The sequence below is a fragment of the Acinonyx jubatus genome, chromosome B2 (genome assembly GCF_027475565.1).
Source record: "Acinonyx jubatus isolate Ajub_Pintada_27869175 chromosome B2, VMU_Ajub_asm_v1.0, whole genome shotgun sequence".
Classification (NCBI taxonomy): domain Eukaryota; kingdom Metazoa; phylum Chordata; class Mammalia; order Carnivora; family Felidae; genus Acinonyx; species Acinonyx jubatus.
Window position 1 is genome coordinate 3,915,616 of NC_069385.1, and position 26,839 is coordinate 3,942,454.

Below are 26,839 nucleotides of genomic sequence, written 5' to 3' on the forward strand. Positions count from 1 at the left end.
ATGGAAAATAACACAAAAATAACTAAGTGATAACTTAGTGACAGGCACCTACTGTGTGCTGGAACTCCTTGTACAGTTGCCTGGGTTGTGCATGGCGCAACCCGCAGGGCTCTATAAAATAGATGGCCAGCCAAAGACCAGTTGCCTTTTGTGCTCCCCGGGCTTTGGCAAAGTATTAACGTACAAGGGTATTTTGACGGTTATCAAATCGTAAGAAGTGTTTTATTAAAAATGATAATAATAATAATAAGCCAGGAAATGTAGTACTTCCAGTTTGAGAAGACCTATAAGGGAGGGAGGGGCGGAGGGCGGGGCCGGGTGGCGGTTGCCCAGCAGCAGAGGGCCCCTCCCCGCGGGGGCGGGGCTCCGAATGTTTGTCCGTCTCCGTGGTAACCGCGGGCTCCCGGGAGCTGCGGCGGAGCGACGATGGCCCGGGAGTCAGAGCCCGAGTGTAAGTGCGCCCCGAGCGCGCCGTGGGCGCCGCCTGACGTCCGTTCGCGGTGTGATCGTCCAGGCCCCGGCTGCCCTGAGCCTGGTGTGACGAATGAAACCGCTTCTGGCGGCTGCGCCTCGGCCGCCGGGTCACCCGGGTTTGGGACTGCGTGCGGAGGGGGGCGGGGGATGCGGTGCCTCCCCGGAACAGCTCAGGGTCACGTTCAAAGGAACAAGGTCGTGTGCGCGCACGTGCGTGTGTGCACTCGAGCGTGCGTGTGGGCACGTGCTCGTGTGCGTCCCCCGGCGGGAGGAGGGATGAGGGCGGGATTTCTAGAAGCCGTTGGGAGCGCCCTTTGTAAAGAGCCCCGCTTCGGGGCCCGTCCCGCGGCGCCGCGTCCTGCGGGGCCTCGCTGGGCAGCCGCAGACCGCAGGCGGGCCGCCCCGCGAGGTGGTTTCCCGTGGTTTCGGACCCTTTCTTCTGTTCCCCGTGCAATGACTCGACGAGCTGTGTTCGAGAAACCTCTCCACCACCCCCGTTCCCCGCCCCTTTTTTTAAAATAAAGACTCTGCATGATAATGGCCCATGATAATCTCCAGTCCCCGGGCACGTGGTCTGAATGGATTTCCAGGTGCGCTGTTTCAGCCCTTTCAGAGTCCTTTTGTGCCCGCGCACCGTGAGGTCTGTTGCCCGCCACGGACGGTGGCCGATTGTTCAGACGGCCTGGCGCGGAATACGCGTTTCTGCGCGCGCCCCCGCGGTGTCTGCGGGGCTCCTTTGGGTGGCGGGATGGGGAGGTGGCGGGGGCTCCCAGACGTGGTCACTCACGCTGGCCTTGCAGTGTCTGTGTGCGTGGTCCCTAAGCGCCGCCCCCCCCCCTCCCGGCACTGCCCGAGAAGGTTCCAGTCACGGGGCGGCTGCGTGGTGTGTGCAAAACGTGCCACGCGGTGGTGGGACATACACCAGCTCGTCCTTTTTTTTTGTTTTTTGTTTTGGTATTTCTTAATAAGTGCATATTCTGTACAGTGAAAAGGAGGAGGAGAAATTCGTTGCCAGGCCGGCCCCACACCAGGAGATCGGGTGAAATGCAAAAAAGTAAGGGCCGAGGCATCGCACAGGCTGTGCCGCAGGCGGTGGTTAGAAATTTACAGCGTCCCAGGCTTTTGAGGTCGTTTTTTTTGTTTAACACGTAGGTAAAGAAACTGAAGCCTCTGGGCGCCTGGGGCCTCAGTCAGTTTCGCCTCGGACTCTTGCTTTTGGCTCAGGTCACGATCTCGATCTCAAGGTTGGTGGGATTGAGCCCCGGAGTCAGGCTCTGTGCTGACAGCAAGGAGGTGGCTTGGCTCTCTCTCTCTCTCCCTCTCTCTCTCCCTCTCTCTCTTTTTCTCCCCCTCCCTCCCTCCATTTCTGCCCCTTCCCAGCTTGTGCTGTCTGAATTAATTAACTAATTAATAATAATAAAAGGAACTGAAGCTTCTCCCTGACTTTGGGAGGCATCACTGCGTTCTTCCTTTTGGGATCTAGGGGGTGGGGGACCCTGGGGTGGGGGGTTCCAGGGAGGGGGCGATGGTGTTCAGGGGTGGCCACCCATCCCCTCTCCCGGCAGTGCTGGCCCTCCCGAGTTGTCAAGTCTCTTGGGTGGTTTTCCCGCCCCTCCCACTGGCCGCAAGCCTTCCCCTGACCGTCATCACCAACTGGCCTGTCCAGTCCTGGATACGGCGTAGCCTGCACGCCCCTTGCTGTATTCGTTCGTTTTCTGCTGCTGCTGTAACGGATGACCACAGATGTAGTGACACAAAGCAAACCAAACTCCGCATCTCTGTCCTGTGGGGCAGAAGTCTGGTTGGCTCTGCTGGGCCCTGCTGGGGTCTCTCTGGGCAGAACTCTCAGTACCAGCTGGGCTCCCTTCCTTTCTGAAGGCTCTGGGGCGGACTGTCCTCCAGGATCACTCAGGTTGTCGGGCAGGACCCACATTGTTGCCGTTGTAGGACTTGAGGTCCTGTCCCTGTCGCCTGTCAGCTCCTGGACGCCTCTCCCCAGGGCCCCACCTGGCCCCCCACCCCCATCCCAGAGCCCCCAGTGGCCATGGAATCCTTCCATCACAGGGAATCTCTCCGACTCCCCTTCTGGCCCCAGCCAGGGAAGGTTCTGTGCTGTTAGGGGCCCATGGGATTAGATCGCGACCCCCAGGTAATTCAGGAAACCCTATTTTAAGGGCATAACTTTAATTCTGCAAAGTCCCTTTGTTAGGAGCATAGAAATGGGAGGTGGGCTCACGAATCCGCCTTCCGGGCCCAGCGATTGCAGGATAATTAAGGTGAGGTGCTTTCCCGCTTCTCACTACTGCACTATAGACGCTCCCACGGTCTCCCTGTCGTGGGTACTCATAGCTCATTCCTACTGGACTTTGGGATTCCTGGTGGGATGGGGGCGCCTGGGGGGCTCAGTCAGTTAAGTGTCTGGCTCTTGATTTCAGCTCAGGCGATGATGTCACAGTTCATGGGTTCAAGCCCGGGGGTTCAGGCCCGGTGTCAGGCTCCAGGCGAGCAGTGTGGAGCCTGCTGGGGATTCTCCCTCCCTCCCCCTCTCCCTCCCCCCCCTCAAAATAAATAAATAAACTTAAACAAAACAAAACGAACATGATTCCTGGTGCGGAATCCTCTGAGGGAGAGAGCACGGTGTGGTGCGGAGTAAAATTTTATATTATTATTTCAAATTCTAAGAATATGACTTCCTTTCCCGCGTTTATTCATGAAGCAAAACAGTTAACTCTTGGTCTCTTTCTGACACAGCTGATGTTAATAAAAACACAGTTTCTTCCCTTGAGGAACTGTCGAAATCGCCCCGGAAGCGTGTGACGGTTGGTGGCAGAGAGTGAACGAGGACAGGACGAGGCCGTGTGCGGAGTTCAGGAGAGAGGGATTACAATCTCGAGAAGCGTTGTAGACCCCCGACAGGTGATTAAAATGCCGGAGGGGGCAAAACCAACCCGAGTATCTGCACAGATGGAGGCTTCCCCCTGTAGATTCTTTCAGGAGTTCAAGCACCCAGCCTGGCTTGGCCGGTTCCCCACGGCCCTGGGCCTCTGCTCTGGCCGCTCTCAGGAGAATGATTTTGCTAATTTTCCGGTGGTTCCAAAGCCTTCTGGGAAATAAAATCGACAGGATAGCACAACACCAGAAATGCCTCTTTCTCCTGCTTTCCAAAGAGAGTCGGTATCATGTAGGTGATGGGGAATTTTAGTTCTCAGCGCAGCTAGGCCACGGTGCCCAGATGGTTTGGTCAAATTTCATTCTGGATGTCTCTGTTGAGGATGTTTGTTGGATGAAGGTAACATTTATCCCAGTAGACTTTGAGTAGAGCAGATTGCTCTCTGAAATGTGGGCGGGCCTCGTCTGCTGTCGAAGGCCTTACTCGAATAAACACTGACCCTCCCCAGAACAAGAGGGAATTCTCCAGCAGAACGCCTTGGGCATGAGGTGGGTTTGTAGCATAATCACGTGAGCCGATTCCTTAGAAGAAATCTCTGTATATTCTCTCTCTCTACACCCTTTTGGTTCTGTCCTCTGGAGAAGCCCAACAAATACGATGTGGTTTTAGCACCTTCTTTAAGTGTTGATGCCTTTGATTACGTATGATCATCTGTCTTGAAAAAATGTTCTGTTGATATTTTAACATTTTATGAGTGGTTTCTTTGAAGTAAGAAGCTAACCAACAGGGAGAAGGGGAGACTGTGGTCTGGGCTTGGCAGTATCCCCGAGGTGGGTAGAATTCTGGAATGGCTCAAGTTTGCCTGACCTCTCGTGGACACTTGGCATAGTCCCCAAGCCTTTGAACAGGGGGACAGAGTGCTCTGCGATTGTGCTGTATCCCACGGCACCAGAGACCTCAAGACAGGTAGCATGTTGGGTGGGCCTGACCTAATCACACGAAGCTGGTCATAGTGGAGGGGTCAGAGGTCAGGGAGCATGAGAAGTATGTGAAGGGGGTTCAGGGATGAAGGATGAAGGGTCTCAGAAAGAGACCAAGAGTTAACTGTTTTGCTTCATGAATAAATGTGGGAAAGGAAGTCATATTTTTAGAACGAGGGCAGCCACTAGGAGCTGAGCGTCACCCCCACCAACAGCCAACGAGGAAGTGGGGACCTCGGTCCTACCATCGCAAGAACTCGATTCGCTCAACAATAGGAATAAGGCTGCAAGCAGGTTCCCCACCCCACTTCCAAGGCTTCCAAGAGCTCAGCCAGGCCCACATTTTGATATCTGTGTTGTGATATCCCCAGTGGAGAATCCAGCCCCTTCAGGCTGAAGTCCGGACCCATATAACCTTGAGCTAAACACGGGTTTGAAGCTGCTGTTTGTAGTAATTTGTTATATGGTAACAGAAGTTACCCCGGTTCTTCATGTTCTCTGGGCCTTTCTTACTTTTCACAGGTGAAAACAGAGGAAATACTGTGTCCTGATTTATTGTCACTGCTTCTGGACATGGACTGGTCAGGGTTTGGATGTGGCACGGGTCCCAGAAAGCCCTCCCCTGGAGCCCAGGCACTTGTGGGATAAGAGAGCTGATCCAACAGTTTGGTACAAATGCTGTATTCAGGGATCAGTTCTCCTCATGCCCCCCGACCTCTGACCCCTCCTCTATGACCATCTTCATGTGATTAGGTGAGGCCCACCCAACACGCTACCTGCCTCGAGAGGTGTCTGGACCCGAGTGGGTCACATAAGTCCTTCTGCTTCCCTTTTACAGCATGGGGACGAAACTAGTCACAGATGGAATCATCGTGGGGCCCAGGGTCACGGATGTGGGCAACGCTTGGATGGGGGGTGTTTAGGGTGGGCCCTCAAGGGCTCTGTTGCCAGTACCCTCCCCAGCCCAGGTTGACGTGTGGGATCTCAGATCTGGTCAGCTACTCCTCTGGGGTTCTCTGGAAAGTTACGCCGTATGCTCGTGGCTCCGGGGCCCTCACGGCGCGTGGCCGAAATCTCCTTTCCTCGAGTTGAAGTCTGGGTCAACTCTTGTTCTACCAGAAGCATTTGGCAAGGTGTTCCCTGTGCTGTAGTCCTTTCCTGAAAATAGATACCGTTCATGGAGTGTCTGTTCTAGGCCGTGTGCTTCTTTGCCAAAAGTGATTCCATTTAGCTGTCAATCAACCCTTGTGAGTAGGATGATTATCCTGATCTTTCAGAGGAAGAAATTATGATTCAGAGAGATTATGTGAGCGTTTAGAGCTCACGTGGTTAGGAGTCTGATTCGAACAGCCAGGTTTTTCCAGTTTTATGTCCTGGACCATGTGCCCACGTGGCACCCCACCACGGGGACATATGAGAAGCTGGGCCCTTTGTGGAAGGAGCTGGGGTCCCCGTCAGCTCTCCCACGGGGTTTACTCCGTGGCTCCTTATCTTCTACAAGCGGGGATGGGAGCAGAAGGGGTGACTGACTTGTCAGTCCCTGGGGGTTTGGTCAGGGACGCTGAGACATTTCAGTATTGAGAGGGAAAACACCTGTGTTTATTTCCTATGTTGGGTGTCTCTGAGCATCATCATTATGAATTCTAATTATGCCGTTAAACTTCCCTTTCAGAACCTTTGCTAATATTGTAAGAAACCCTCTGTTGAATCGAAAGCCCCATCCTCCTCCTTCTTGGCTTTGTAGGGCCCTGGTTTCTTTCTTTCTTTCCTTCTTTCTTTCTTTCTTTCTTTCTTTCTTTCTTTCTTTCTTTCTTTCTTTCCTCTCTTTCTCTCCCTCTCTGTCTTACTTTATTTTGAAGTAATCTCCACACCCAACAGAGGACTAAAACCTGCCACCCCAAGACCGAGAGTCTTACGCTCTACCAACTGAGCCAGCCAGGTGCACCCCTGCGGGGCTCTGGGCTCTCTGATCAGACGTGCACATCATGTGCACCTAGCAGCCCCCCGTTTGCAGCAGGCCTGGCCTGTGTGCTGTTTCCTCTCGTGTCTGTCAGCTCCTCCTCTGGGACTGGGAGGTAGCAGCTCAGCAGATACACACAGCGGTCTTATTGTCTTATTGTCTTATTGTGGAACCTCCGACTTAATAGTCTCATTATCTTTCCTGACCAGTTTACCTGCGGTGGAAACACTGTGAGGTGCCAGGTGTTCAGACTTTATGCAATCTAAGGACACTTCTGAACAAGCTTCAGAAAGATCACAGAGAGGATGTCTATCTTTACACCTCTGGGCACTTGAATCCCAATAAGCTCTACAGGCCTCCTGAGACCATCCTGTATCACTGGCCCAACGCCAATAGACCAAAAGGGGAAAAGATCTTCCAGGTGGAAAAGCCGATCGGAAAATCCGATAAGGAGATCACCAAGATGAAAGACGCTCTGGCTTATTTTACCATCAATACAGCTCTGGGGCCCAATGAGGCACAGAACACACCGCTGTTCAGGTATTTGAACCCTGCGGAGCATAGTTCCCACACTGCAGAAGAGGATTTCATTCAAAGGAAGTCTCCGAGGAAAGAGGGTTCTCCCGAGTGGCGGAGGAGAGAAGAGCTGAGGTTGCCAGAGATGAAGGTTCTCAAGTACAGAGCGGTGGAGTCCAGCCGTCAGTGCGTGATGCCTCCCCGACATAAGGATGAGTATCAGTACATCAGCTCATACTTAGCCGGCCTGACGAAGACAGACAAGTACAGGAAGTTCTTGCGTTTCCAAAAAGAAGTTCTTGCGAAGCACCATCTCCGGAAGAACGACTTCACTGGGAGGCAGGCAGCAACACGGCATGAGAAGAAGTTGGAACAGGTAAGGAGGTTGACCTTGCAGTCCCGGGGGCACACCGCGGGAGTTCCGGGTGTCCAAATGTTGTGGGTGGACGTCGGCATTCAGACACCTCATTTACATTTCCGGGTAGCATGTAGGATATCCACCAGGGGCTGGGAACATCTGACACGAGGTAAATCACCACGGGGAGAAGTAGAAGAAGGCTAAATCCAGAAACTTAATCAGTTGGAGGTGATTTCATAGGGAGAGCATCAGATGCTGCCCGGCAACTGTGATATACAATGTTCATGGATAGCAGATGCATCTGAGGAAAGGTTTGCCTAACTTGCTATGAAAGCACTGAGGGCAGAGTGAGGCGGGGGTAGACAGTCAGGTGACAGAGGCACATTCTGCCCTGAGTCACTCGTGTCTGTGGAAGATAATTAGTGTGATGGGAGGCGCTTTAGTGAACTCCCAGGGGCCATGAGTCGTGCATAGTGACCGGGCATGTGATGCAAGAGAGAGACTACGGGAAGAGAGGAAGTAGCAGTGTGCCCGAGAAGTAACCAAACCTGATGAGGGTTTTGGCTGAGAGGACTAATGGAAAGAGAAGGACCCTGTGGGTGCAGCAAGTCCTTAAATACAGGGTGCAAGGAGGTGAATGAAGAAAACAAAGACAAACACGCCTTGGACAATCAAGCAAACAGACCTCCTCAGGCTCCTTGGTTGGCCGCCTGGCTCTGCCCAGACCCAGCTCTGGGCTGGTATGAGCTGGACCCGCTGATAGAAAACCCCATGGAAATTCTCATTCCTCCCCCTGAGAAACTCTTTGGAAAGGAAGATTAAGACATCCTGAAATGTCTGTTTCTGTTTTTCTACCAGGAGCTCCAAAACGTGTGTGTATGTGACTCCCAACTGTTCAACAGACTGCAGGTCTATGGAAAAGTCTTTGAAGATATTTGCAATAGTTCTTTGATATTTGGGGATATCTTGAAAGAAGTTAAGGTAATAATAAGGGTATATTTGTCACATAACAGTTGAGAGCCATACACGACATTCTGCGCACAGGATTGCTGTTCTCACAGAATTCCTGCCAAGTATCATGGCTTCCATTTTACAGAGACGGAAAGTGACTCACAGACTCAAAGTAATGTGCTTATGGCCACGCAAATCACCAGGGGGATATGTGAATAAACAACCAGCTAGCTCACTCCTTAAGCCCATTTTCTTTCCTGCTAAAGCTTCCCAACTATTTATAGACTTTTACAGATTGTATATATATAACATATAAACATTTATAATTGTGCATAATAAGTTTATATAAATTCTTATGGAATTATAAGTTTGTTGTGATTTCATGATGAACGTTGAGCTTCATATCAAAAGTGAGTTGAAACGGGTTTTCTTACACATGTTTCTCTTATCCAAATCCTAAAGACGAGGATACTTAAAAGCAGGAATACAGTGGCCTGTTCTCCAGAGAATGTCCCCATCCCTAGGGAGCCCATCTCTGGCAGGTCGGCAGGACCCAAGTCCCCAGAGCACCCATATGGCAGGAGATCATGTGCTGTGTGTGCGTGTCAGAGTATTTGATGATACTCTTCTGAGGTGATCCATAGTTAACATTCAGACCTGCTTCCAGGTTGGTGAGATTTTATACACTTTGTTGTGTGTATTGGTTAATATGTTGAAGGAACATTTTATATTTTTGAAATGATCTAGACTGACATCTTTAACTTCCATATTATTTATACATGCAAAGAAACTTACATAGTAGTGTTAAACACGTTTTCAATGGATTTTTTTTTTTTTTTTTTTTTTTTTGGTATAGGATGAATACGAACTCTACATGGCAATACTCCTGTGGTCCCAGACCACATCACAGTATAAGGTAATGAATGATCATGCAAGTGCCTAAATAGAGCCTGTTTCTTCATTCTTTCATATTTCACGGGCAGGAGAAAACATTCAGAATCCAAGAGGCCCCATCTGCTTCCATAGTAGAAAAGCTGGAGACCAGCTGAGGGCCTTGTGGGTAAGGACTTCACCTTCTGCTCGCAGTGAGCGCCAGCGGTGGGGTGGAGGAGAGGCATACATGTTGCTTGTGTTGTGCCGATGTCTCTGGCCACCAGTTCTCAGGGATCTCTCTGGCTCATCCCCCTGTAACCCTGTCCTCCCATGGCTGTTTCACTCAGCACTGGCCCTTTTCTCCCTCTTTCTCTGGTTGTACGATATATCTGCTCACCTTTATACTGATGATCCCCAGCTCTGTCTATGGCACCCAGATACTTCCTGGGAGTTCCAGGTTATACCTGTGTCCAGGTATAATCCCATTGGATGTTGACACTTAGGTGTCTGGGGCAGGCAGATTACAGACCTAAAGATAGGGAAACTATCCTGAATTACCTGGGGGGCCCAATCTAATCCCACGGACCCCTACAAGCTGAGGCCTACGTCTGCTTCCCTGGGTGGGGCCAGAAGGGGAGTCGGAGAGGTAATGCAGCACGTACAAGTGCATGGTGTCCTCGCCTAACTGCTGACAGCCCCCAGGTGTCCCCTCCAGGCTGAGGTCGCACCTGTGGATGTTCTAGTAAGGAAAATAGACTGCGAGATCAACTCCCTCGTTCACAAAAACTAAGAGGATGTAGCATTACTAAAACTACTTTTGACTTTTTGAATTCAATAAAGTTTAAGAATTCTGTCTTATAAATTGGGAAGTACAGTTGCCTTGTATTTGAAAAACATCACAGCCTTACAGGGAGGTCAGTTCTGATTTACTCCTTAAATCTTTTCTTTTCATCTGTAATTATTTTATTATTTTATTTTAATTTTATTTTGTCTTATTTTACTTTATCTTACCTCATCTTAGGAGCAGAGGAAGAGGGAGAGACAGCCTTTTTTTTAAAGTTTATTTATTTTGAGAGCGAGCGAGCGAGCGAGCAGCATGAGTGGGGAAGCGGCCGAGAGAGGGGGAGAGAGAATCCCAAGTAGGATCCGCACTGTCGGGGCACGGAGCCCGACGCGGGGCTCCCTCTCACGAACTGTGACATCATGACTTGAACTAAAACCAAGAGTCAGATGCTTAACTCGCTGAGCCGCCCAGGCGCCCCAGAAAAGTAAGCTTTTGTTTGAGAGGAACAAGCAAAGGCTCCGGTTGGCGGCCTACCCTGTTCCTTGGGTTTTTCACCTTGAGTCCAGATGAACGTATGTGCGCTAATTTCAATCAAACACCAGCATGAAAAGTTCCCTGGCCAACAGGGCATCAGCTCTTTCTTTCTGTTTCTGGAAATGTGGCAGCCCATCACGTAAAGAGGCAGGGATCTTTGTGTCTCCACATCCTACGGTGAAACCCCACCACTTTTTAAATGTCTTCATAAAATAAAGCCTTCATAAATTTTAAAACAATATTTTGTCCAGATCTTTACATGACGAGTTATCCCTCCTCCCATATTTTCCTATTTACCTATTTTACCGAGAATTTCTATTTTGACTCAAAATATCTTGAATACACTGTAATATTCCTTCCTGTGTGCGTCTCATCCGTTACGGCCTTGTCCTCCTAGACTCTGCTGGCTAATGCCAAGGGGCTGGAGAAGAGGTCCGTGAAGACAGCAGATGTCAACCAGGCCAGGGAGGAGCTGAGGGCGATTGTGACGGCCACCAAGGCTGCCCTGGAGCATAATGACAAGTGAGGGTTGACAGTCTGATTTGATTTACGTTGGGATTATACTGTTGTACAATGCATTAAAGCCACGTGACAAGCGTGTATTTACATTTTTCCTGCGTTGTTGGGTGAGATGTGTTGCCTTCGCTAACAGCGTGCCTGTCATCTGGCCCCTCTCCCAAGCCATCACATCTGTGACTGGGAAATTCAACCAAACCCGGCATTTGTATGGGGGACGGTGGTTTGGGATGGTTTCCGAGGGAATCTCGTCTTCCGTGGTGGTCTCCTGGGGACCTACTGGTAGGTGACCCAGCTGCAAAGTCAAGACACCTTTCATGAATGGGCTATTATTTTCTCTTAACTTAAAAACATCTTTTGACCTTTCTGTATAGTCTTCCAGATGAAATGACAATTGGATAGGGCGCATGTTTTGTAGAGGGTTAAAAAAAAAAAAGATTGAAGCAAAGCCAGCACACTCAAGAAAACAAAACAGGAAACAAAAACCAAAAAATGAAACGGTGCCTTCAGTATAACTAGAAGACAAAAAGCATCCAGACTTCAGAATACCTGAAAATGGAAAAATGCACATCAAATGGCAGTGAATCATTATCTACGGTCTTTCTACAAACCTTCGTGACAGAAAGGGCAGTGGGGGAAGGGAGAACAATGGAACTGGTAGAAAACATAACCTGTTCTAAGACCAGTGAGAGAGGTGAAGAGAGAGTGGGAGGAGGAGAGAGGGAAAGGGAGAGAGAAGGACAGAGGGATGGGGAGAAAAAGAAAGGGGGTAGGAAGAAGGAGGAGAGAGAGGGGAGTGAGGTTTTTTTTTTTCAATGTTGATTTGTTTTTGAGAGAGCAGGTGGGGGAAGGGCAGAGAGAGAGGAGGACAGAGGATCTGAAGCAGGCTCTGTGCTGATAGCAATGCACCGGATGTGGTGCTTGAACTCATGAACCACGAGATATTGACCTGAGCAGAAGTTGGACACTGAAATGACTGAGCCACGAAGGCGCCCCCTTTTGCAGACTTTGTATTAAAGATACGTCCTTTTCATTTCTGCTGAAATGGCCTTTGGGACTTTGGTAGGGATTGAATTGATTGGTAGATGGCCTGGGAGGGTATCATCACCTTTACCACATTGCGCCTTCCAAGCTGTGATCCTGGGAGGCCATTCCATTGACTTAGGTCTTTTTTTAAATATAATTTAAAATACAATTTTTAAAAATATAATTTATTGTCAAATTGGCTGACATACGGTGCGTAAAGTGTGCTCTTAGTTTTGGGGGTAGATTTCCGTGGTTCATGGCTTCCATACAACACCCAGTGCTCATCCCAACAGGTGCCCTCCTCAATGCCCATCACCCATTTTCCCTTCCCCCACTCTCCCATCAACCCTCAGTTTGTTCTCTGGATTTAAGAGTCTCTGATGGTTTACCTCCCTCCGTCTCTGTTTGAAACTATTGTTTTCCCCCCTTCCCCTCCCCCATGGTCTTCTATTAAGTTTCTCAGATTCCACATATGAGTGAAAACATGTGGTATCTGTCTTTCTCTGCCTGACGTATTTCACTCAGCATAATACCCTCCAGTTCCATCCACATTGCTGCACATGGCAGGATTTCATTCTTCCTTATTGCCAAGTAGTATTCCATTGTATATATAAACCATATCTTCTTTATCCATTCATCCATTGATGGACATTTGGGCTCTTTCCATAATTTGGCTATTGCTGAAAGTGCTGCTATAAATATTGGGGTATATGTGCCCCTATGAGTCAGCACTCCTGTATCGCTTGGGTAAATTCCTAGTAGCACTGTTGTTGGGTCATAGGGTAGTTCTAGCTTTAATTTTTTGAGGAGCCTCCACACTGTTTTCCAGAGCGGCTGCACCAGTTTGCATTCCCACCAACAGTGCAAGAGGGTTCCGTTTCTCCACATCCTCGCCAGCATCTAGAGTCTCCTGATTTGTTCATTTTAGCCACTCTGACTGGTGTGAGGTGATATCTCGTCGTGGCTTTGATTTGTATTTCCCTGATGATGAGTGATGTTGAGCATCTTTTCATGTGTGGGTTGGCCATCTGGATGTCTTCTTTGGAGAAGTGTCTATTCATGTCTTTTGCCCATTTCTTCACTGGATTATTTGTTTTGTTTTTTGGGTGTGGAGTTTGGTAAGTTCTTTATAGATTTTGGAGAGCAACCCTTTATCTGATATGTCATTTGCGAATATCTTTTCCCATTCCGTCGGTTGCCTTTTAGTTTTGTTGATGGTTTCCTTTGCAGTGCAGAAGCTTTTTATCTTGATGAGGTCCCAATAGTTCATTTTTGCTTTTAATTCCCTTGCCTTTGGAGACGTGTCGAGCAGGAAATTGCTGCGGCTGAGGTCAAAGAGGCTGTTGCCTATTTTCTCCTTTAGGGTTTTGATGGTTTCTTGTCTCACATTTAAGTCTTTCATCCATTTTGAATTTATTTTTGTGAATGGTGTAAGAAAGTGGTCTAGTTTCATTCTTCCGCATGTTTCTGTCCAGTTCTCCCAGCACCATTTGCTAAAGAGACTGTCTTTTTTCCATTGGATACTCTTTCCTGCTTTGCCAAAGATTAGTTGGCCATACATTTGTGGGTACATTCTGGGTTCTCTTTTCTATTCCACTGGTCTGTGTGTCTGTTTTTGTGCGAATCTTGATGGTTACAGCTTTGTAGTAGAGGCTAAAGTCTGGGATTGTGATGTCTCCCACTTTGGTTTTTTTTTTCAACGTTACTTTGGCTAGTCAGGGTCTTTGGTGGTTCCGTACAAATTTTAGGATTGTTTGTTCTAGCTTTGAGAAGAATGCCAGTGCAATTTTGATTGGGATTGCATTGAATGTGTAGATTGCTTTGGGTAGTACTGACATGTTAACAATATCCATTCTTCCAATGCATGAGCATGGAATGTTTTTCCATTTATTTGTGTCTTCTTCAATTTACTTCATAAGTTTTCTATAGTTTTCAGCATACAGATCTTTTACCTCTTTGGTTAGGTTTATTCCTAGGTATTTTATGGTTCTTGGTGCAATTGCAAATGGGATAGATTTCTTGATTTCTCTTTCTGTTGCTTCATTATTGGTGTATAGGGATGCCAACTGATTTCTGTACATTGGTTTTGTACCCTGCGACTCTGCTGAATTCATGTATCAGTTCTAGCAGCTTTTTTGTGGAGTCTTTTGGGTTTTCCATGTAGAGTATCACGTCGTCTATGAAAAGTGAAAGTTTGACTTCGTCTTTGCCAGTTTTGATGCCTTTTATTTCATTTTGTTGTATGATTGCTGAGGCTAGGACTTCCAACACTATGTTAAACAACAGTGGTGAGAGTGGAAATCCCTGTCATGTTCCTGATCTCAGGGGGAAAGCTCTCACTTTTCATTGAGGATTATGTTAGCTGTGGGTTTTTCATATATGGCTTTTATGATGTTTAAGTATGTTCCTTCTGTCCCAACTTTCTTGAGGGTTTTTTATGAAGAAAAGTTGCTGTATTTTGTCAAATACTTTTCTACATCTATTGACAGGATCATATGGTTCTTATCCTTTCTATTTATTTATTTATTTATTTTATTTTATTTATTTGTTATTTTATTAATGTGATGTACCACAATGATTTGCAAATATTGTACCAGCCCTGCAGCCCAGGAGGGGCTGCATTTTTGCATCCCTGTTCATCAGGGAAATTGGCCTGTACTTCTTTTTTGTGGGGTCTCTGTCTGGTTTGGGAATCAAGGGAATGCTGGCTTCATAGAATGAGTGCAGAAGCTTTCCTTCCATTTCTATTTTTTGGAACAGCTTGAGGAAAATAGGTATTAACTCTGCTTTAAATGTCTGGTAGAATTCCCCTGGGAAGCCCTGTGGCCCAGGACTCTTATTTCTTGGGAGATTTTTGATAATTGATTCAATTTCTTCACTAGTTGTGGGTCTGTCCAAGTTTTCTCTTTCTTCCCACTTGAGTTTTGGAAGCGTGTGGGTGTCTAGGAGTTTGTCCAGTTCTTCCAGGTTGTCCAGTTTGCTGGCATAGAATTTTTCATAGTATTCTCTGATAATTGTTTGTATTTTGGAAGGGGTGGTTGTGGTAAGTCCAATTTCATTCGTGATTTTATCTATTTATCCCCTATTTCTTCTTTTTGAGGAGTCTAGCGGGTTATCAATTTTGTTTATGTTTTTCAAAAAAACCACCTCTTAGTTTCGTTGATCTGTTCTCTGTTTTTTTTTTTGATTCTATATTGTTTATTTCTACTCTAATCTTTATTATATCTCTTCTGCTGGCAGAGGGGTGAGGCTTGAAAGGGAGGGAGAGAGAGAAAGAGAGAGGGGTGAGGAGAGAAATGGAGAAGACAGAGGGAAAGGGAGAGAGAGACAAGGATAGAGGGGTGGGGGAAGAAAGGGAGGGGGAGAAGGGAGAGATAGAGAGGAAGAGAGAGAAGGAGGGAGGGAGAGAGAGCAGCTTCCTTAAATAATACAGATAATAACAGATGTTACTGGTCGGTCTCTCAGAGCACTGACTTAGAAGGAGAGGACTTTGGAGTGAGTGTGGAAGCAAAGAGCCAATTCTGAAATGATGATATGGTGGGAACAGGTTTAAAAGGAAGTGATCGGCATCCTTTAAAGCTGTGCATTGAAGAGAAAAAGAAGCAGAGGAGGGAGATTTAGAAACCTGTACCTCAAACACTCCCCGAACCACTAGCCCTGCCCACCACAGTGCAGAGGTGCAAGTGATCTCTGTCTGTACAAATGGCTTCAAGAGAGAACAGAAAATGGGGGCCCAAGCAATTTAGTTGATGAAAATCTCGGCCATCCGACAACAACAAAAAGTCGGAGAAGGAAACTGCCACAACGCTCCACACTTAAATATTCCCTGAAGAGCGTTTCTGGATATGAAAACGATCTGGAGTCAGTAATGTAAACAATAAGCACAGCAATGAATGGCAATAAAAAAGGAAGATGTGAATCAAGGTTTGGCCACTGAGGAAAAGCTAGTTGGAAAAGTCAAGATTATGTCATAGATCCAGACTAAATTATGACGCTCCCAGCAGGAATAGTCTTGAGTGACACTACAATAAAGAGCGTTAGAGAAAAGCGGGAGAATAAGCAAGAGAATGAAAATGAGATAAGAAAAGAAAGTCAGAGAAAAAGTGGTTGAAGTGGAAGACAGGCAAAGAAGATCCATTGCACATAATTAAAGTCTCAGAAGAAGAAAAATCAATGGGACAGAACATCACACTTGAAACTGTAATACATTAAACATTTCTAGAAACTAAATGCTCTGGATCTACATGCTGAAAAGACTGTTAAGATTATTATTAATTCACTTAATCTCAATCTCTTAACATTGGGGGTCATAATACCTTTCTATTTCTTTTAATCTCTGATGCAATGAGCTAACGTATGTGGAAATATTTAACCATTAAACCTCTTGTAGGCAGGCAGCATCGACTCATTTGTGGTAGTGATGTTGTTAACCAAATCGCAGGGGCTTTCTGTACATAATTAGCGCCCCTTTTTCCCTCCAAATCAGAGATAATACAGTTGATTTCGTTTAATTATTGTGTTCGTGTTTTTGTTTTTGTTTTTTCTTTTGGAACCAGGGGGAGGATACAAAGAAATTACAACTGTTTTCATTTCCTTCTTTTAAAATGTTTTTTAAGTTTATTTATTTGTTTTGAGAGAGAAGGAGAGAGTCCGGGAGGGGGAAGGATACAGAGAGAGAGGGAGACAGAGAATCCCAAGCAGGCTTCAGGCTCAGCGCAGAGCCCAATGTGGGGCTTGATCCCACAGACTGTAAGATTGTGACCTGAGCCACAAACGAGAGTTGGACGCTTAACTGACTGAGCCACCTAGGCGCTCCTAAAATTTCTCGCATTTTACTTTTAGCGTGAATGTACTGGAATTTGTGAATTGTATCTGTGGAAGGAAATCGAAAGGCACAGGGGACATGCGGTGTGCCTTCCAACAGCAGTGATGTGCTTCCACTGGCCCTCATCTCTGGTTCGTCTCAGAGTGTAAACGCTGGTTTCTTTGCTTCCCTGCTTTGTAGAAATTTAAGTAACAAAATAATATCCATAAACCCTATGGGAGATCATTTGTTTATTTTCCAGCTTCTTCAGCTAGTGGCTTGTGCAATCTTGGTAAGAAAGTATCCTTTGGTTTATTTAATTTGACGGCTGTAGGCTCTCATCTTACGTCGATGTTCAAAATCACCTTTTTTGATAGAAACCGAGATCACTTGGTATTTGTCAATTTTTTTTTAAAAAAGACCTGTGGCATAAAATAGACAAAGGAAGAACGGTGCAAACGGAGTTCTGATGTTTTACTCTCTTTTTATTATCAAACCTGTAGACTCAGAAGTGAACTAGAGGTGGAACGCGCGTTGCTGCAATCAGCTAAGGAAGAGTCAGGCAAGTAATTGTGTTTCTCGGGAGCCAGATACAACCTGTGCACTAATTCATTCTTCTCTCAGATCTTTGTGGTTTTTAGTAGAACACTGAATTAAGCCAAGACCTCCTGTAGAAAGAATTCCGTCAAGTTTTGACCAAGACATTTGGACGAGAGCCCGAGAAACTGACCAAATGAGGGGCGCCTGGGTGGCTCAGTTGGTTAAGCTTTTAAACCACCACCCCCCCCAGCAGCTTTTAGGATATACTCACAGATATGACCTGTTTTACGTTCTTAGAAGACCTTGGCCCCAAGGGTTCTTTCTGGAGTCTCTTGCTTCCTCCTGCTAGTTCTTTCTTCCTGTGAGCAACACCCATGTGATTTACCTGCTGGCCATCCTCCGAGGGTCTCTTGTGGGGCTGGCTCAGTGCTCGTCTTCTGACTCCTTCTCAGGGCTCGGAGCGTGGTGGGGTCCACCCTTCTCCTGCATCCACGTTGCCTATTCTTGGGATCCTCTTCCACACGGGTCATGGATGGAACTCCAGCTCACCATTTTCTGTCTCCTTGCTGTCTCCTAACACAAGCCCACCATTTTCCTTTTTTCTTAATTTTAATTTGAGTAGCATTGACACACAATGTTTACATTAGTTTCAGGTGCACAACTTGGTGATTTGACAAGTTTATGCATATGCTCTGCGCTCACCGCGAGCACGGCTACCATGAGCCCCAGTACATTGCTGTTATAGTATCATTGACTACATTCCTTATGCTCTGCTTTCGTTGCCATGACTTACTCATTCCGTAACTGGAGCCCTATGGCTCCCTCTCCCCTTCACCCCCTTTATCCATCCCTCCATCCCCTTCCCTCTGCCCACCATCAGTTTGTTCTCTGTGGTTATAGGTCTGATTCTGCTTTCTGTTTGTTTCTTCTTCTCCTTCTCCTCCTTCTTCTTAAGATTCCATTTACGAGTGGAATCATATGGTGTTTGTCCCATTTTTCTTTTAAATCTAAGGGCTTTATTGTCAATTGCTAACAGGATAAAATGAAAGATATAAAAAAATAAGAGGATGTTACTAATTTCTAAAACTGAAGTAAGCTTTTCTTAATATTTGATTCTAGCTGTTTCTGACACTTTTCCAGTGCTATTGAAGAAATCTGGTGGCTTGTGTTCATCCTTTTCTTTTTTTCCCAAAGCTTTCTCATTCAGGAGCCTCTCCTCCAACCATACATTTCCTGTGGAATTTCCCCATGTTGGTGCCTCAGTCTTCCTCCTTAGGTAGAAAACGGGTAACAGTTGGGTCATTTTAGTGACTTCACATCCCTTTTGACTTCTGTGCCCTCAGTCAATTGTTGCAGGTTAAAATGCTCAGCTTAGGTTAAGGTGGGGATCAGACTTCGTGGGTAGAAGCTTAACCATGGCTGTTTCTACCCGCTTGGTTAGTTCCTCATGCATCTGTTTAGCTCATTTCCCAGATTTCAGAACTCACCTTCAGAGTTTTCCCTTCTTCCAAATCTGGCAAGTTTGAATGATGGCAGTGGTTTCCATCTTGTTCATTTTGTACAGGTAAGCATTATCACTCTTTTGACTTGCCTTTTTTTTTTCTAGCAAAAAGGGGTAGTCATTCTTTCTCAAAAAATTGTCTTCCGCTCTAGTGAGTTACCTCTAATGAGTTACATTCTAGTAACTCAAGTACTGTATAATCAAGTGAGTTACTGTCAATGTCTCCACCTCCTTTCTGAATCCTTAGATATTGATGTCTGTTGGAGCCTTGGCATGTCTTTGGTTCAACACACACATCTTTGATTCCAGCTCTTTCCTGCCCAGATCTCTTTTTTGGCTTCAGATTTGTATACCCAACTTCCCTCTGGACGTGTCCACTTGAGTATCCCATAGGTGCCTCAACCCAACACCGTCAAGACTAAACTCTCTGTTTCAATGAATGACACCACCAAACACATGGAGGTCAAGTCAGGAAACCTGTGGCAGAAATCTTTCCCTCCTCACCCCATCAACCACCTCAGCAGAGCTTGGAGTTAATGGCCAACATGGAATCTTACCTCTCTGCTGCAGTGAACTCACTTCCTTCGCACCACATCTGTCCCTAGCTGTGGCAGAGCTGAAACCTAGGGGTTACTTGGATATCTACCTCTTCCTCTACATTCAGATCCCGTGAGCCCTCCTTGTTTCCAGTCCCTTAAATCATTTTTGTATCTCTCCGCTTCTCTAGGCGACAGGCACCATCCTGATCTGATCTTGTTTGAATGATGGCAGTGGCTTTCTGACTGGTTTTCCTGTTCCAGCCTTGCTCTTTCTCTTCCACTTTTGGTGCTGTAGACAGTGACCTTTGTGTGGTTGTGTTTATCCCGGCCTAAAAACCTTCCACAGCTTCGACTGATGTCCCAACATAGATTATAAGGCCTTTTCAGGTAATCCCCCTGCTTCCTTCCTAGTGTTATTTACCGATGCCACTCACCTGGCCCTCAAAGTCCCCACACTACTGCAAACCTTTCTTTTTACTGAAATGTGCTGAAATCTGCCCCTCCGCCCCCTCTCCGTCTCCCCGTCCCCTTCCGCCTCTCTAACGCCTGTTCATCATTTGGTTATCGATTTTGCCGTGATTCTGCAGAGTTGTCCTCATACCTTCCCCACACTGTGTTAGGTGCTCAGATTGGGCACTCAGTAGATACTTTTTGATAATATAAATGAATTAGAAGAGGCATGTCCCCATTCTCGGATCAGATCATTTTTATTGATGTGCTTGAACCTTGACTTACATTATTATATTTTAGCATTACATATATATACACACACTATACACATTATACACAATATATATATACACACTTTATATATATGTAATATATATATAATATATATAATACACACATATATATACACATATATACACGTTATATATAATATATAATATATATATTATACACATATATACACACACACATATATATATACACACATTATATATGGCAGTATATAACATACACCAGTGTTAATAATGCATAATACTATTCATAAGAGATGACATATTAAACACAGTAATACTTTGCTTTTAAAAATATTTTCAGAATCATCTAAGAAAAATGTAATGGATGAGGATCACCTTACCCTTATTGAGAAGGTTGAAAAGAAGAGGTGTGAAATACTCAGTAAATGGGATGAAATTCATGCTCTTGAAAGAGAAATTAAAACGACTCTGATTCATACTGGCATTTCACATATCACTGAAAATAGGATTAAAAGCATAGAGGTATGTAGTTTATTCATTTGAATGTCTACATTGTTCTTTTGCCTGAAGAGGTTGGCAAACACCTGAAGCAATTTCATTTGGCCATTGGGTGAAAAATAATGGACAGTTGGGTCCAAATACATTTTAATTGCAAAACATTTGTAGCAAATGGTTAGAATAATGAAGAGATCTAGCTAAAACAACAAAAATAAAGGTGATAAAAATTATGTAGAGTTCTGGTAAGGTGCAAAGTGGATCTCTTTCAGGTCAATTGATGTCTCTTAACAATTTTGTATAGAAGATGCTTGTCATGAAGGTGATGACAATTGTCATCCGATATGTACTAAGTAGCTTGAGCTGAAGCTCAGAGGGGTTCAGAACTACCTGCCCCACGTGACACAGGTTAGAGGCGGCAAAGCTGGGATTCGAGCTTAATACTTTGGGGGTTCCAAAGCCCTAACAGTTTTCATTGTGTCACACTGAAACTTCGTAGTTAGATTTTCAGTGAGTTGAACAATTATGCTAGAAGATAGAAATTCGCTACTGCCGTGGAAAAGGAAGTCTACTATACTAGAAGTAGTCTTTAACAGTTATTACTAACCATTTTGACGAACCAATGATGAACAATATAAATTGTAGCCTGTGTTTTGAAATGTTATGGTACTCTACTTTTTGTATGTCGTAACCTAATTAATTTGTGCAATATCTGACTCAATGTTACCACTTTGTTATAGAGTTTATAAATGATATATGATTATTCTTTGTCTCATGGTTATATAATTACATAGATTTTTCCAGCACTATTTTTTCAATCTTTTTTTAAAAAGCAGAATTATAAAGGGACGCCTGGGTGGCTCAGTCAGTTGAATGTCCGACTTCGGCTCAGGTCACGATCTCGCGGTTCATGAGTTCAAGCCCCGCGTCGGGCTCTGTGCTGACAGCTCAGAGCCTGGAGCTGCTTCAGATTCTGTGTCTCCCTCTCTCTCTGCCCCTCTCCCGCTCATGTTCTTTCTCTCTCTCTCTCAAAAATAAACATTAAAATTTTTTAAAAAAGCAGAATTATAAAGTGTATAGGAAGTTAGTAGTGGTTTAAACTTATTTTGACTTCTCTCTTTCTTTTAAAATAGTATGTTCAGATTTCTTTCTGTGATTTTGTTTATAGTCCTTTTTTTTTTTTATGTTTCTTTATTTTGAGAGGGGGGAGGGGCAGAGAGAGAGACACACACACACAGAATCCAAAGCAGGCTCCAGGCTCTGAGCTGTCAGCACAGAGCCCGACCCGGGGTTCGAATCCACGAACATGAGATCACGACCTAACCGAAGTCGAGGGTTAACCGACTAAGCCACCCAGGTACCCCTACAGTCTATTCTTTTTTAAATGACATAATGTCCTGAGAATGAACACTAATTTACAGTTGAATTTTTAAACATTGAAAATAATATGTTATAGTTTAAATATATTATAACTTTAAATATATTAAATTGTATTATATATTATGCAATGTATATATAATTAAATAATATAACTTTAAATATGTTACAGCTTTAAATCATGTAATAATGTAAACATATCACAAGATACATCACAAATGTAATGTAAAATTATGTAAATTTTTCCTTCATGATTAAAACCTCTTGAAGTGGATTGAATCTAAGAAATAGAAAAGTCTGTATAAGGGTTCCATATCACTAATTTATATTACTTTAGCTATTTATTATTTATATTTTGCTCCTTAAATCAAATGCTAGAAGCTACAATAGAATTGCTTTTACTATCTTATGAAATAATTCATTTCTGGTTTTGGATTTGATATATGTCATTTATTTTAAAAAAACTTTTTTTTTTTACATTTATTTATTTTTGAGAGACAGAGAGAGGCAGACTGCAAGTGGGGGAGGGGCAGAGAGAAGGAGACACAGAACCCAAGCAGGCTCCAGGCTCCGAGCTGTCAACACAGAGCCGTACGCGGGGCTCGAACTCACGAACCGCGAGATCGTGACCTGAGCCGAAGTCAGACGCTTAACCGACGGAGCCACCCAGGCGCCCCTGAAATATGTCATTTCCAACCAAAATAAAAAATAACTAAATGCATCAGGGATTTACAGTGTGCCAGATACTACTGTGAACATTTAAAAAATACTATTTCGTATAATTTCCAACAACCCTAAGCCATTATTAACCCTCTTTTTCAGATAAGGAAACCACAGCACAGATACACTCAGTAACTTGATTGAGGTCACAGTGAGAAAGCAGTAGGATTGGGATGAAAGCTCAATTTAGGTTTTTAATTATATACTATCTAGGTTCACTGATCTAACTGCTAATCTGAACGAGCAAATGTTTACACCCTCTGCCCGTCATTATTTTGCTCACAATTATCTTGGATATTCTCACTCACAGTATGAAATATTTTTCAAGTTTCAGTAATAATACTCTCAGTATTTTGGTTGTGTTTACAGCGTACCTATAGATTAATTCGGGAAGAAGTTACAGCTTTACAATATTCACACTCCCATCAGGGGTCATTTTACATTTATTTAATTTATTTTTATGCATTGGCTCATAATTTTTTATGTTTGCTCTCGGGACTTTATGGCATCTGTTACTATTGTTAATGGAAACTTTAAAACCATTTTACATTACAGTTTGTAATCAGTTATTGCTGGTATATATGTGACTTATTGATATTTGTATTTTTATATTGTATCAAGCCACTTTACCAGATTCTGTGATTAGTTATGAAAATTGAGGAACTGCTTTAGAATTTCCCTAAAATTCTCTAGGTTTTTGTAATATCAACCCTTATGTCCTCTCGTTTTTGATCTAGAGGGCTAGGATCTGTCTTACTACCTGTCCTTCCAGTCGCGCTTTGTTTATTCATGTTTTTAAATGATGTGCTATTGGCTACTTTTGAACTTAGAATAACATCATTTACATATTTTTGTTCCATAAGTGGGGAAAAGTATTTAACATATATTCTTAACCAAGTATCTTACTTTTAAAACCGTTTCTCCTTCAGACTGAAGCTATAAAATTAGAAACAGCAAATCGAATTTTAAAGAAGAAAATACATGTAAGTTTATGTGAATCAGTGTTTTTCAATAGAAATATTTCCTTTAGTGCTGTGTGCTTCTTGTATTGTGTCATATACAAAATAAGAATATATGCATTATCTTTCTAAACGATAATTTCTGTAATGCTAGGAATATCTCAGTATGTAGACAGTAGCTTAAAACCAGACAGGTGTAACCTAATGTATTAGTGAAAAACATAAACAACCTTTTTGAATAGTTGGATATACCAATCAGAATTGACCGTTCCTCTAACCCTTCCACACCTAACAATGAACTGTAACGAGTTTACGTGGTGACAAGGAATGTAGTGAACTGGCTCCTCTAATGACTTTCAGGATAGCCCTCCAAAATTCGTACTAAGAATCTGCTGCTTAACTGATTATAGTTCTACTTCTAGGCTATATATATATATATTCCTCTGCATTATATATGGTATACGTATGTTATGCCTGATTCCAGAAATTGTGTTCCATTTTGGTTCAATGTTCTCGTTGATATGTATGAGCAATACCATGCCATTATACGGAAACAATGATTTTTTATTCTTGGTAGATTATTGAAAACAATGTGAAGCAGAACCTAGAGAAGCATGAGACAAGTGAGCGGGAGCAGCAGTAAGTATTGATGTCATTGTAGGAGACGTGGGAGAATCTCATGCCACTCTCAAAACCATCCATTCAAAGCGAGATTAGACTACACAGTACTTTGGAAGTGTTTATACTCATGAGTGTTAAATATGCATGTTTCATCCTGTGCTTAAGAATGCTTAGACCAACTCCATCGGTTAAGCATTCGACTTCAGCTCAGGTCACGATCTCATGGTTCGTGGGTTCGAGCCCCGCGTCGGGCTCTGTGCTGACAGCTCGGGGCCCGGAGCCTGCTTCGGATTCTGTGTCTTCCTCTCTCTCTGCTCCTCCCCTGCTCACTCTCTCTCTCTCTTTAAATTTAAATAAACTTGGGGCGCCTGGGGGGCTCAATCGGGTGAGCATCTTCGGCTCAGGTGATGATCTCACGGTCTGTGAGTTCGAGCCCCACATTGGGCTTTTTGTGCTGACAGCTCGGGGCCCGGAGCCTGCTTCGGATGCTGCGTCTCCCTCTCTCTCTGCCCCTCCCCCACTCATACTCTGTCTCTCTCTCCTTCAAAAATAAATAAACGTTAAAAAATGTATGTATATACACACACACACACACACACACACACGTATAAAAGAATGCTTAGCCCAAGATTTAAATCTCAGTCAGTATATATTGTTTAGCAATATAGAAATAAATTATTTGGAAAGAAGTGAAGAATTGAGACTAAATTCTCATGGGCAAGGATCGGGAAAGTGGGGAGACGTGTGACTAGGGGTGGCTTTCTTTTCTCAAATTATACAGCTTTCAGAGATATTAAATTTAAAAATTTTTTTAAACATTTATTTATTATTGACAGATAGAGACAGAGCATGAGCGGGGCAGGGGCACAGAGAGGGGGAGACACAGAATCTGAAGCGGCCTCCAGGCTCCGAGCTGTCAGCACAGAGCCCAGTGTGGGGCTCAAACTCACAAACTGTGAGATCATCACCTGAGCCGAAGTTGGATGCTCAACCGTTGGATGCTCACCCAGGCCCCCTAGAGATATTAAATTTTTGAAGAAGCCTATATAGGTATTGCTCTGACAACTTTAATTTAAAAATGAAATGGCTGAGTTATATTATCTGTTTTACATGTTTAGCCTTTTATGGTTAATTTCCTTGCAGTTGATCCTATAGTTCAAATCTCAGGATTTGGTAAGGCTGAGAGCAACAGAAAACTACTGGTTTAAGCATGGAAAAGACTAATTTGTAAAAACAGTAAAAAGACGTTTAGTTGTAGGGGGCCTAGGTTCAATGATAATATTGGGAACTGGTGTCTTTCTCTCTTCCTTCTCTGTTCCCTGTAAGTATCATTTTCCTCCTCAATGTGGCTGTCTCCAGGGGAACCTGGGTGGCTCTGTCGGTTAAGCATCTGACTTCGGCTCAGGTCACGATCTCGCGGTCTGTGAGTTCGAGTCCCGCGTGGGGGCTCTGTGCCGACAGCGCGGAGCCTGGAGCCTGCTTCAGAGTCTGTGTCTCCCTCTCTCTCTGTCCCTCCCCCACTGATGCTCTCTCTTTCAAAAATGAATAAACATTAAAATTTTTTTTTTTTAAGGGGGCGCCTGGGTGGCTCAGTCAGTTAAGCGGCCGACTTCGGCTCAGGTCATGATCTCACGGTCGGTGAGTTCGAGCCCCGCGTCGGGCTCTGGCCTGATGGCTCAGAGCCTGGAGCCTGCTTCCCATTCTGTGTCTCCCTCTCTCTCTGCCCCTCCCCCATTCATGCTCTGTCTCTCTCTGTCTCAAAAATAAATAAACGTTAAAAAAAATTAAAAATTTTTTTTTAAATATGCCTGTTGAGAGGCATGAATCTCTGTCCCACGGAGGAACAAAGGGGGAAGAAAGGGACAAAAGCCAAGGAGCTTCTCATCATGAGGCTTTTCTGTTTTATTGAGAGGGGAAGGCCCTTCCCAGGGGTCCACACATATCTCGTGGCCCAGCACTGTGTCCCCAGGGCATCTTTAGCTGCAAAGGACTCTATGAAACAGAACACCCTACTTTCCAGTTTACATCGTAGAGACAGTCACCAGAGAAAGGTGTTGGAATGGTTGCTGAGTGAACCGTACGGGTGGATCCAGGTTTTGTCGGGTCTTAGATCATATTGGGTGTCCTCAATGGAAAAGAAGACGGAATTAAAAATACCAAATTGGGGAGGCTCCTTCCATATTTCTGGCCACGAGAGCGAATGGACCTAAGGTTTAAACATCACTGTCTTCAAGGTAAATTCTGCTTCTGCTGCCACACTGTGTGTAGTCTGGAAAATGCTGCAGGGGGTTGTCCCCCTCGTTAGGGAGAATCTTTGCTACACTCAAGGCCAAAATGCTACAAAAAATCCTTTAAAATCAAAGGGGAAGGTTACAAAGTCTCGCCGTGTGTCTTTGAGTAAACATGTGCCGAAATAGATGTTTATTTAAAAATTTCCTTTTATGCTTAAGGTACTTTCTTTCTCATCTATCGTATTCATTTGTTGTGTTTAAGGAACCTTTGGGATTTCATTACAGAATTTGTAAACTTGAAGGAAACAGACAACAGCCCTCAAGGGACAGGAAAAATGACCCATGAAAATTCACAGCCATCATGTACATAGCGTGAATGTCTGCAGATGTATAAAGTAATCAAGATACATCTCATTTTGTCAGTTTTTTTCAGTTTTAATTTCTAATAAAGTTAATGCACTATATGCATCAAGATACTGGAATAAA

General features: G+C 44.6%; 1 protein-coding gene across 1 annotated transcript; it reads left to right on the forward strand.

Moving 5' to 3' along the window:
* The first annotated feature begins 325 nt into the window (after window positions 1-325).
* CB2H6orf118 (chromosome B2 C6orf118 homolog) lies at window positions 326-26,839 on the forward strand. Its single transcript, XM_015083242.3, has 10 exons — window positions 326-451; window positions 6,514-7,196; window positions 8,037-8,159; window positions 8,986-9,045; window positions 10,718-10,842; window positions 17,170-17,228; window positions 20,291-20,472; window positions 23,472-23,525; window positions 24,079-24,140; window positions 26,616-26,839. The coding sequence occupies exons 1-10, from the start codon at window positions 427-429 to the stop codon at window positions 26,722-26,724; spliced, it is 1,482 nt and encodes a 493-aa protein (XP_014938728.2). The 5' UTR covers window positions 326-426; the 3' UTR covers window positions 26,725-26,839.

Excerpts from the sequence above, each read along its gene's own strand:
- CB2H6orf118 (XM_015083242.3), top strand. The coding sequence starts at position 427 with ATGGCCCGGGAGTCAGAGCCCGAGT. Across the intron at positions 7,197-8,036 it reads ATGAGAAGAAGTTGGAACAG|GAGCTCCAAAACGTGTGTGT; the intron begins GTAAGGAGGTTG and ends TTTTTCTACCAG. Across the intron at positions 10,843-17,169 it reads GCCCTGGAGCATAATGACAA|ACTCAGAAGTGAACTAGAGG; the intron begins GTGAGGGTTGAC and ends TCAAACCTGTAG.